At 47.3% G+C, this 12049-nt stretch overlaps 1 protein-coding gene across 8 annotated transcripts in view; it reads left to right on the top strand.

The window, feature by feature from the left end:
• The first annotated feature begins 5924 nt into the window (after positions 1–5924).
• DACH1 (dachshund family transcription factor 1) overlaps positions 5925–12049 on the top strand; it is a 375913-nt gene continuing 369788 nt past the window's right edge. For 3 of the 8 annotated variants that reach the window (XM_084510838.1, XM_084510840.1, XM_084510841.1), the window contains exon 1: positions 5925–7556. In XM_084510838.1, the coding sequence (XP_084366964.1) occupies positions 6814–7556 (743 nt within the window). In that variant the 5' untranslated portion in view covers positions 5925–6813. The remainder of the gene's footprint in view (positions 7557–12049) is intronic. The other 5 variants (XM_084510839.1, XM_084510842.1, XM_084510844.1 and 2 more) reach the window with 3 other exon arrangements.

Below are 12049 nucleotides of genomic sequence, written 5' to 3'. Positions count from 1 at the left end.
TGCATTGTCCTCTGACAGCTGATTCTTATCATTCCGGTGGGGGTATTGTGTTTCAGCTCGTGGCACTGGAAAACATTGCAACTTTCTTTGAAGTTAAATGGCTTCATTTTGTTTCCATGTATGAATAACTCTGCCGAAGAACTACAGTGACCCAAAGCCGACCCACTTACAAAGCCGTCCAAGCAACCTGTTCGAGCTTTGCAAAAGAAGGTCCTCACAGAGCAGCAGGTGGGCGGGCAGAAGGAGGGGGGGGAGAGGCTCCTCAGCCCGTCTAAGTTGCATTGTAATTAAATTTTATTTTATCCTACGGAGGCATGCAAAATATCGAGCAAAATACAAGTTTAAGTAATTTGTTTGTATTCTTATCTGTAGGAGTTGGAAATTAACAGCCCCGCTAGTTTACTGTTAAGCCTGGAGAGCGAGAGATTGCTTTGCAAACATTACAGTTATTATGTCTGCAGTTGGTACTCTTTGTATAAATTATTGATCAGCCATCTTATTTTTCTTTCTGCTTAATGGATATTATAGCATAGCCGTTTACACGCTATAGTTAAGGTTGTGTCAGCACTTCCATTTATAACATCCCCCTCTTACTAAGAGTTTATAACTCGCTATAAAAATCCGCTCTGGGCTGAAACTTTTCAAGCAAGGGCTCAGATCTTTAAAGGTCCTTCCTTCCCCCACCCCACCAAAGAACAATTGGAAATGTGTGGCTGCTTTTTTTTTTTTTTTTTTTAATATATGAATAAAAAAGTTAACCCCCAACCCCAGTGTTTTTCCTTCGCTTGGGTGACTTGGGGAGGACGAGGCTGATTTTCGCTGGCTGCCAGCTCACATATAGTAAAAAATGAAAAAAAGAGCCCGGTGTGCATGTATTATTATTGTTGTTATTAAGGGAAACAATTAGCGTGAGAGCTGCTGCCGGAGGCTCGGCGAGCCCTGCGAGCCGCCGCCCTCCGCCCCGCTGAGCGCGGGGGCCCGATCCGGCGGTGCTGAGCCCCGCGGCAGGGGCAGGGGGGCGCAGGGGTGCTGGGCAGGGCACCGGGCAGGAAAAGCGCTTCTCTGGCACCGGCTGCGATGGTGACACACAGCGGAAACCCGGGGATGTTTAAATACCGGGCCGATGCTCCAGCGTCTTTATTTCGATTAGAGTGGGTTGGAGACTAGGGATGGAGTGGCTGGGTGAAATAATTCTGGAAGAGGGAGGACATGGCAAAGGACATTTCGGATTCTGTCCCCACTACAACAGTTTAATGGCAGGGACTTTGTACTTCATAATTATTGCTCTGAGCGCCTTTTCCTACCTGTTGGTAGGTAAGTTAACACGTTGGACTGAGGACCTCTAATGAGAGCACGAGTATACCTCAAACATCACAGGGCTCTCCGTCTATTCCAGTCCTAATTTAATTCATGCAGGGAAATTGGTTATAATTTCCTTGTCGCTCCTGCAGCTTTCTCCATTGGCTGTCAGTTGCAATGTGAATGTAAGCAGGCAGTGCCCAGTCACCTGCTCCATTCATTTCCAGCCAGCCCGAGAAGGGAACCTGACCCGCTTCACCATTTGGCTCTGGTAACTGCAACGTGACCGAGAGGCTCAAATCCACACAAGGATTATTTGAGCTGCTGACTTTGAAACGTATTCTCTGGAGTCAGAAGAGAGACTTAAGAAAAAAAAATAATAACAATAATTTGTAAATAAGCAAGAAGCTTAATTGGCGTTTGGTATTTCCAATTTGCATATATGCGCGTGTGCGCGTTTTGGGGTATGTTCTGTACGTGTCGGGCGCAGGGGAGGAGGGAGGGACGGGCTGAGAAGATTCCCAAGCCGTCGGTTATTGCCTCTCTCAGTACAGCGCGTCCTTGGTCAGAACATCAGCTAGCATCACCGGAGATAACACTCATTTCTCTTGAGGATGAAGGGGGAGAATGGAAGGATACCCTCTGGGGCCAAAGCCTGCCCTCTCACGCAGGCGATGAACATCCCCGGAGCCAGTGAGATGCCTCGCGGGACCAAAGACGGCAAAAGATGCTCTGGCGCTAAAGTGATTGGGTTAGCCAGGGGGTAGCAAGCTGCCAAGCCCCGACCGATTCCTCCCCCAGTCCCGTGCTGGGAATGTGCAGTCGTTGCTTTCAACTTTCTAGCCGAGATATGCATATTAAACAATTAGCCCAGGTGGCAGTTTGCTCCCAGCTTCTCGATTTGTGAAAACTTGTAAAGTGTTTTTTTTTTTTTTAATTATTATTATTTTTATTTTATTTTATTTTATTTTATTTAAGGCTCCTGAAGTTTCTTCGCTTCCTTTTTTTTTTTTTTTTTTTTGGGTGGGGGTGTGTTAAGAATGAACCATACGCAAATACAAACTGCAGTAAAGAGAATGAGAAAGCAATCTTGCCATGCATTCTAGACTTTTTATGATATATGGTGGACTGTTCAGAAGTGTATGCTATTGTTAAAGCTGTTTGTGCCGGGTGTGCTAATGCACTGTTTGATGGAGTGAATTAGCAGTCATAACAATCTGGCAGTCTGGCCATAGAAGTGTGCTCAAATTGATTTGTGTTATGGCTGGACTGGAAAATCTAGTGTTAGTTGTTTTTTGCCCTGGGGCATTGTTTGTACCAAACTCCACTTTTCATTTAATTTTCCAATAGATTTTGAAAGACCAAAAGGTTTGTGATCAACGTTTGCTGCTCTTTATTATTATTCAGTTATTAAAAATATCCTATGAGTAATTTCAGATTCCCCAAAACCTTGCTTTCAATTAGAGTAAACATAATTAGCGTGACGTCGTGCTTGGAATGGTAAATCTCCCTTTGTATCTATTAAGCATGTTATCTACTTGTCCTGTCACTGAAAGGAATCCAGTTTGTATTTGTATTGGACAAGGTCTGTGCTAATTTGACTATAATGCAACAATTAGAAAAACAGCACTGCAGTATCCAGTTTCTTATTACTGGTACAACACTTCACATCAATCTCAACTGTATTCACCGTGTTTTCAATGTTTAGTAAATATCTTGGTGGAAGGGCAAAAAAGGGATCCCAGTTCACAGGCTCGCTTTTCTATGGTTCTATTTTCCTGAACGATGCAGGGGGGATTCTGTATGAGGTCCCTCCTTCTTTCTCAGTCTTACCTCAAAATAACAGATAGCTCCTCAAAGGAGAACTACTGCTTAAGACCCTAGGGATTAACAGTAAAACAGAACTTACCTTCTCTTTGCCTGTGCTTGCTTCTTTCTTAAAGTCTTATGCTTGGCAGTCATTTGCCAGAATTATAACTCAGCATGATTAAACCTAAAACATTACTCTATTGATCACACAGAAAGCTTTGTGAAATCATTTAGTTTCTTCTCTTCAGAAATTGGTGAACAAAGTAGGTCACTGGATGAGGATAAGACAAGATACAAGAGAGAAATGTCTTAGGGAAATAAATTCAAAAGAAATAAAGAAAAAAAATATTTCAAATGAACTTAACATGGTAATACACAATTCATCCTCACCAGGTGCCTATCTTCTGTATGCATCCCCTCCCCCTGGTCCATTCCTTCATGCACGTTCAAAAGACAAGTATTTATCTTTTTTTTTTTTTTTTTTTTTTTAATCTGAATGAATTTAAATATTTAATTATCAATTATAACTGAAGAAAGGGGAGGGAACTGATGTACTGTCCTATCTCCTGTCAGTCGGTTACTCAGATTCCTTAAAATGCAACAGCTACAATACATTTTCTAATTGCATTTTACTCCTTACAGCTGCCCTCAAAAATTGTAATTTAATACAATAGTGAACCCTATATCAGTCTTTTTTTTTTTTTTTTTTTTTTTTTAGTAATAAATTACAATCACTGTCAATACATCTTACTGTTTTAACATACATTTTATAATAAGGAAATTTTCTAAAGAAAAAAGAGAGGGAGACAGAGAAACACAGTGAATACCTGCCCTGAACAGTTATATGAGCAGAACAGAAGCCCTGCTTCAAACAATATTCCAGGAAAGAAATTAAAGACTTCTTAATTAGTGCAGCAATTAAGCTTTCTTGGTCGCATTTTAATCAGCCCAGGCCCTATCAAAGGACAAACAGAACGATTTGCAGGTCTTTGAATTTTAAACAGTCTTATTGATTTCAGCACCATAAGTCTTCACTTGACACAGGAAGAATTTTCAAATATCAGTTACAGTAATTTGAGTTTTGCTGATATCAACACAGGGACAAAAACGAAAACACCCAACAATACAATTATATGAAAGGGTCAGCAAGTAACAGAAAAGCAATCTAAAAAAAAAAAAAAAAAAAAGTTTGCAAAGAGCCACCTCAGGATTTGTTGGTATGTTACGTGTGTGTGTGAGTGTATATGTGATTTGAAATAAATCCAGTCACTCGCATAATCGTTAGAAACATTTAATAAGCAAGAAGCTTCGAGGAGTCTGGAACCCTTTCATAAATCTCTTATTTCCCTAGGTTTCTAATCCCATTGTTTCACTCAAAATGTGGTTAACCCAAACCTGTGGTAGTAAACCCTTTCAAACTACATTTTCTTCATATTGTGTTGAACCATGATGGATGTATGTCCGTGAGGGCACACAACAAGAAGAAAATAAGGGCTGGTGTGCATCACATTGTAGGGAAGGTAGACAATAAATGAAATGGTAGGTTTTCTAATTAAGAGTTCATTCAGATGTTGAAGTGCCAATATCACGTGTGTCTGTCTCTTTTCTGATCTTCTCAATGTCTTCACAACATGTAAGAGAAGGTGAGATGCAAAAGGACGGTTGAGGCAAAGAAGACATGAACCAAGCTGGTTTGCTACAACTGAAAACAGAGCATTTTATGGTTTTCAGGGTATTCCAAGTTTTATGTCAACACTAGATCCTGCCACTGAAGCTGTATAAACTCCTCTGAAAAATGTTCTGAGAAACATCTGAAAAGGTGTTGAAGAAGTGTTCTGCAGAAGTGTGTACATGAGATTTCAAAATGAAAGCCGCTTTGTATTTTCTTGGGCTTATTTGCCAGTTTAAAAGGTTTTAGTGTAGGATAGCTAAAATTTTACGATCCAATGACATCCTCTGTGGTATTAAAATACAAACGGCCTTCCATTGGAGTTGAAGTACTACCAGCAAGAAGACATATGAGAATGCTTTACATCTGATAGCATGGAAATTCCCCTCCACAGAATTACTACAGCTGAGATTATCCACTCAGTAGATGTGTCATCCCATGAGTCATATCTCACATAATAATACACATTAAGAAGAAAAAAAAAAAAAACAAAAAAAACAGCTATGGGCAGATACATGCACCACCATTAATTAAGCACACAACTCATCCTTTTGAAACTGGTAAAATTTTACCCACGTTATTTTCGCACCTGCCCAGCTCTATGAATGAACATTCCTTCGCTCCTTCAGAGCGTGAAGTGCCCCTCGAGAGGAGCCAGCTCAGAGCTCTAGGCTCTCCCGACCAACCCGAGCCCGGCGAGCTGCCCAAAGTGCCACGATTCCCCTTCAGAACTCCATCCCAAACTTTGGCGGTGGGCAGGGAGCTCTGAGACCGCGGGGCTCCCGAGCAGGGCTAAGGGACTGCGCATGTGTGGGCAAGCGCAGCAGCTCATTTTCCGCGCTACCTGGCGCAGGCTGCGCGGCCACCTGTTGCGCGCCGCGCCTCGCTCCGAAGTGACTCCTGCGTCGCTCCGGCCACGTTTTCCGCCATCCCCTCCCCTTTCGCGGTGGATACGGTCGCCAGACCCGGTCCCCCGTGTCCCCCCCTAGATGTCGCCGCGCTGCGCTTTTTTTTTTTTTTTTGCGCGGGGGCTGCGCTGCCCCGCTGCCGCCTACCCCACGCGCAACAAAGGCGCTGCTGCCCCCAGACCCTCAGCTGCTGGGGGCTCGGGAGGACGACAGGAGCGACAAGGACAAACCCGTCCGGAGCCTCGCGCTTTGGTCCGCCGCTGCCCCCAGCCCCCGCCGGGGCGGCCGCAAGGTGTGCGGGCAGCGCCCCGCTTCCGACGGCTTCGGGGGAAGCTGGAGACTCCGGCGTTCCCCCACAAAGTGTGTTGACAAGCCACTGCTGGAAAGGGCTGGGAAAATTACATCTCGTCTCTGGTGGGGTGAAATATGAAACATGTAATCTAACGGTTCCTGAAGAGGGGGGGGGGGGGGTAGAGGGACTTCTCTCCCTCTGTTTCCCTGCTCCGGGTTCCTGGTTGGATAATTTGGGTTAATACTAGTGAGTGAGCCTTTTGCTGCTTCAAAGGGTATTTCAAGTTGCCGGAGCTCCTCCCCTCCGCACCGTGTGACAACAACAACTCGTCCAGAGAGCGAGCGAGCGGCGAGCGGCGGCGGCAGCCTGCACTTCCCAGCTCATTTTCTCTCTGTCATTCCCCTCTCAATCTTTGATCAATGTACTTGCCAGAGAGAACCGAAGTCCTTCAAACCTCCTCCTTTTCACCTTCGTCTTTAACGTGGTGCTAGAGCAAGGACCACAAAAAGAAACTGCCCTCCCCCCTCCCCTCGGCCCCAGCCCCGCCGCCCGGAGCGGACTTCTCCTCCTCCTCCTCCTCCTCCGTCCCCACTTGCGGGACACTTTGTGCGTTTCTCTCTCTCACTCTGCCCCCTGCTCTCTCGCTCGCCGCAGCACCTGATCCGGGGTTATTCCCCCTTTCTTCTCCCCCCTCCTCCCTTCTCCTCTCCTTTCCTTTTTTTTTTTTTTTAATTTTTTATTTTTTTATTTATTTTTTTTAATTTTCCCCTTTCCCCTGCGTGTGTGTGTGGGAACTTTCCCCCCTCCCCCTGCCCCCCTCCGCCGTATATGTGACCATGGCCGTACCGGCTGCTTTGATCCCTCCGACCCAGCTGGTCCCCCCTCAGCCTCCGGTCTCAACTTCTGCCGCCTGCACCACCACCACCACCACCTCCTCCTCCTCGGCGGCGGCGGCGGCCACCTCCTCTCCGTCTCCGTCCATCGCTCCCCCGCCGGCCGCTTCGGGGACAAACCTATTCCGGCCGGAGCCCATCGCAGCGGCGGCGGCGGCGGCGGCCACAGTCACCTCCACCACCACCACCACCGGCGGCGGTAACGGCGGCGGCGGCGGCAGCCCCAGCCTGGGCACCGGCACCGGCAGCAGCACCGGCAGCAGCAGCAGCAGCAGCAGCAGCGGCAGCAGCAGCACCTCCGCTCCCAATGCCAGCGCGGCCAGCGCGGCCAGCAGCCTGCCCGGCAAGCCCGTGTACTCGACCCCATCCCCGGTGGAGAACACCCCCCAGAATAACGAGTGCAAGATGGTGGATCTGAGGGGGGCCAAAGTGGCCTCCTTCACCGTGGAGGGCTGCGAGCTCATCTGCCTGCCCCAGGCTTTCGACCTCTTCCTGAAGCACTTGGTGGGGGGCTTGCACACGGTCTACACCAAGCTGAAGCGCCTGGAGATCACGCCCGTGGTCTGCAACGTGGAGCAGGTCCGCATCCTGCGGGGGCTGGGGGCCATCCAGCCCGGGGTCAACCGCTGCAAACTCATCTCCAGGAAGGATTTCGAGACCCTCTACAACGACTGCACCAACGCCAGGTAACCGCCGCAAGGCACACGCACACCCCGAAGCACCCCCCCTGTCCCATTATCCCCCCCCAGCCGCCGCCCCCGTCCCACCCCCACGCCGCCGCTCGCTGCTGGGGGGGTAGGGGGGCGTCCTGCGGCCCCATGCCGTCGCCCCCTCTTTTTTTCCCCCCATTCCCCTCTTGCCCTGGCACCCCACCGGCCTGCTCCGCACCCGGCCGCGCTGCTTCTTGGTGGGACGGGGAGAGCGGAGAAAAGGGTGTTTCTGCCCCCTTCCCTCCGCGCCGTGCAACTGTCGCCCTGTCATTGTCCCCTTCACCCCCCCCATCCTCTGGTCCCCCCCCCCCCCCGGCGGGGCGGCCGGGGGCTGCGCAGCGCAGCGCGCAGTTTACGCGGGGGGCGAAGGGTGCGGGGCAGGGGGCGGCGGCGGCAGCAGCAGCAGGGCCCCCCAAAGTGTTTTCTGACGCGCCCCCTCCTCAAGTTCAGCCCTTTAAAATGCACAGCCCTGGGAGAAGGCGGCCTGCAGGGCGCACGGGGGTGGGTGGGGAGCGGTCCTGGGTTTGGGGTCGGGTGTGTGTAGGGGGGGGGGGGCGATCTTGGGTTTCGCGTCAATCGTTGCCTTCCGGGGCACTTCCCGGGCGGAGAGCCCTATCCGGGGGGGGGGGGGGGAAGAAGGCCACTCGGCCATCCGCCGCTGTCACGCATCCCAAAGGGCACGTGCACTTTTGTATAGGGCGAGGGGGCAGTTGCCACATGGCGAGAGGGGAGGGAGAGGAGGGGAGAGGGCGGGAAGGCGGCGAGGAGGCGCTTTTATTTTTTTCTTTTTTTTTTGGTGCCCCCCCCCCTCCCTCCGAGGGGGCTCGGGCCCCCCGGAGCAGGTGCGAGCAACGCCCGGCGCCTCGGAGCTGGCCGGGGATGGGGGGCGGCGGGGGGGAGCAGGAGGGGTTTTTTTTTGGGGGGGGGGGATTTGGACAGGCTGAGTCGTGGCACCGCGCAGCGTGGGGGGGGGGCGCGCAGTTTACGCGCAAGCCGCCGGGCTGCCCGGCCCTCGCACCCCGCGGGTCGGGGGGAGGAGGAGGAGGAGGAGGGAAGCCCCAAACTCGACAACGACCGGGGAGAAGGAGCTGGCGAAAGAGGAAATTCCTGCTGCGAGAGCTGCCTGCTTTGCAAGCGGGGGCTAAAGAGGGGGGCTGGTGTCTCGCCATCTGTAGGTTACAGGGTTTGGGGCGGCTCGATCAGGAAAAGGGGTCGCAGGAGTGTTGTGACCCGGAGAGCTGAGCCCCCTAGTTCGCCGGGAGCTGGGGGTGGCTCCGGTTTAGGGGTGCTGGGAACTTCATACAGCAGGGAGGGCTCTCCAGTGAGGAGGCTGAAGACAAAGTCTCCATGCTACTTTCAGTATGCGCAAACAGGCAGACCCGGCTCGTTTCGCTTTCTCATCGTCGGATTTCAAGGTGCAGCAACAGCCAGCACGTGGAGAATTAACCCCGTGTGATTCCGTGCTCATTCCCCTTACTAATGGCCGGGTGGGGCATTCCCTTCTTCCCCCCCCGACTGAGGGTAGCTGGGACTCCTTAGCATTGAGCCAGGCAGAGCAAAGCCTGCCTGTTGCTAGACTAATGGCTCAAGTTTCTGTTTTTCGGGGCAGCAAGACAAAACAGCCTGGAGTAACTTCCAAGCTCTGACATAAGTGTAGCTGCATCGGTAACCCTGCCTTGTTTCATGTGGAAGCAGCATGGATCTTAAGAGATGTCTCTGTGTGGCATCTAACCTGTAACACCTCTGCAAGAGTTCAAGATTTGGTCCTTAAAACAAAGTGACACCAGTTCTAGTTTGCCATGCTCATATCATGCGAGATGTAATTTCAACACATAAAATTAAAAAATAGATCAACTTTTTTTTTTTTTTTTTTTTTTTTTTTGGAGGGGGGGCAGGGTGGAATACAGGGACACCAATTCCTGGACTTGGCAGGGTTATGAAAGGGTTTGGCAGCCTGGTTGTAACACGGGTTGATCGTGTCAACAGTACAAAATCGGCTGTGTTTCAACTGTTTCTGAGGTCTGCTGTGTTATCATCCAGCACAGTAGAAATTACAGCAGTGGGTTCAGAAGTGGATAGGGTTTGACCCTTAAAAAGCGTAATTGTAGTAGACGTATTTATGCATCCATTAAGCAAATAACTTAATGGAAAGGATTTACAATAGGTATGCAAAATGTATTATTACAGTATAGACAAATAAAGCAAAGTGGGTCAGTGAGTTTTGGTCAAAATGGATGATACCATTGGAACATAAAACTGTATTTACTTTCAGGGTTTCCCCTCCAACACATTTCATTCTGATTCTTTCCTCACAATTTAATTATTTTTAATTATATCTGACTGTACAGTACTTATGTAGGATATTTTTGTCTACTTGGTTTAGTGATTTACGTGACCTTTCCAGACTCTCAGTTACTGTGTACTTTATCTGGGTGATGTCTTTTTGTATCCTGGGTGGACACTTGCTGTTGAGATGGGAGCTGTAAGAGCCAACTCCATCCTAGCGGCTAAATTGTTATAGTCATCAGATTCAAAAATTTCGAACCAGCAACTTATCACTGTTATATTTGTCTCATAATCAGCTGATGCACTTGAATACACTAATCCCTTTTTGGAAAGCTTCATCAAGGTTAATACGTTATTTAATCAAAAAAGGCATCCAAATAAAGCCATTACTTTGTTGTTCTTTAAATGGATTGAATCTTTAGTTGCCAGTTGCTGTGGAAATAATTTGTAATAACTTATTTCGAGATAGAAAAGTTTTAGATGTGTTTCACCAAAATGATGCATTTTAACCGTGATATTGCTATTTAAAAAAATCAATAAAACAAAAATCAATAAAAGACCAAGGGATTTTCTATTGAATGCTTAATGTGGAGGTCTGTAAAGTGAATTGGTTTCTGTGTTTATTTGTGATACTACTAATAATAACATGATACTAAAGGACCTTTTTCTAAATTAGGCTTCTGTATCAGTTCACTGGAAAAATAGTCTTCCGTTATGGAAGATGACTTTTCTTTTCTGGTCATACTGACCTTTGCTTTTATTTTCTCCATAAAAAAAGCATTGGTCACCAAACAGAAATCCAGGAAATAGCAAACTGTGCATTTAGCCTACATTATGATTAAACAGTTTGACATTAATGGGATGCTAGAAAGCCATATGCCAAACAAATAGGAGAAATGTAAAGGAAAAACATGAAAAATATTTAAAGCTATTAGACCCCAATCGAGTCAGGTTTCTTGAATGTGTACGTGAAACAGAGTAGTGAACTGTTCGCTGGATGTCACCTGCATAGGATTAATGACCTGGAAGCTATTGATCCCAGATTGTTCTGGTCTCTTGTGTTTCGAGTACTTGTTGTGGAATTTTTCCATGCTGGTCCCTTCCTGGAGTTTTCCCATAGACTTAGACTGGCTTTGGATCATGCCCATTAAAAACTAAAAGCATGCTTTCTTCTGACCTCCCTCCTGTGGCCAGGATATGTTAATCTTTGCTGACATTTGAAGATGATTTGAATGAGTTCATTGACATTCATACTTAAAACAGAGAATTATTTGCACTGTTTGAAAGCTGTTTACAAATTTTGGAGAACAACCCAATTGACTTTGAGTGCAGAGGGGAAAGATGCTGGACATAAAACAGTTCTCTCCAAAGCTTGGTTTACACTGACTGCAGTTACACAGTCTCTCTTTGCTAGATTCTTCTTCTCTCAAATTATGTGGACCTGGCATGTGCTTGTTTACTGAATACTGCACACTTGCATAGTTTTTCTCCTGTTTGTATTAATTAAAGGAGTATCTCACCCAGATAGGCTAGTACAGATCATAGATGTTTTAAACAGGTCAGCAAGTGCAGCTGCAAATAATTTCATATATATACTATCTGTGGTTTATATTGATGACCTCCCTTGCCGCAGATTAGTAAAATATAATCAGCAGAAATATGGTAGGTTTTACAAGCAAAGAAGTCTTCTGGAAGGCCAGAGGATAAATTGTAGTAACCATAAAGAAGGAGTAAAAGCTTTAGAGGTGGCTCATTCAGGCTTAAAAACCCCTAAAAGACTTCAGCCGCTTGCAATAACAGAACTTTAATACCCATCTCATGGCATTTATTTATTGGTAAATATTATAAATTAGAAGCTGAGATCTTTGGAGCATAATTACTACAACAGAACAGACTATTTATCCCTTTAATCTGATACTTAGTTGCTGGCAGTAGCCCAGTATCTGATACTTGAGGAAGGGAACATTTCTCCCCAGTGAATGTTCGCAGTCCGTTGTGCAACGCTGCGTGTGCTGTTCGTGTGCAGGGCTGGGAAAGGCTGGTGGTGATGGGCACAGATAAATTTCTTCCTGGTTGATTCACTTTTTTTTTTAATTTTTTTTTTGTGAAGTATTCAATTTGATTAACTCCTCCTTTGTCTTACAGCTATTGATAGTTTTTGTTTTTGTTTTTAAGAAATCTCA

The sequence above is a fragment of the Aythya ferina genome (assembly GCF_964211825.1).
Source record: "Aythya ferina genome assembly, chromosome: 1".
NCBI classification, from domain to species: domain Eukaryota; kingdom Metazoa; phylum Chordata; class Aves; order Anseriformes; family Anatidae; genus Aythya; species Aythya ferina.
The sequence above is the reverse complement of the archived record's forward strand: the minus strand, read 5'-3'. Positions and strand labels throughout refer to the sequence as shown.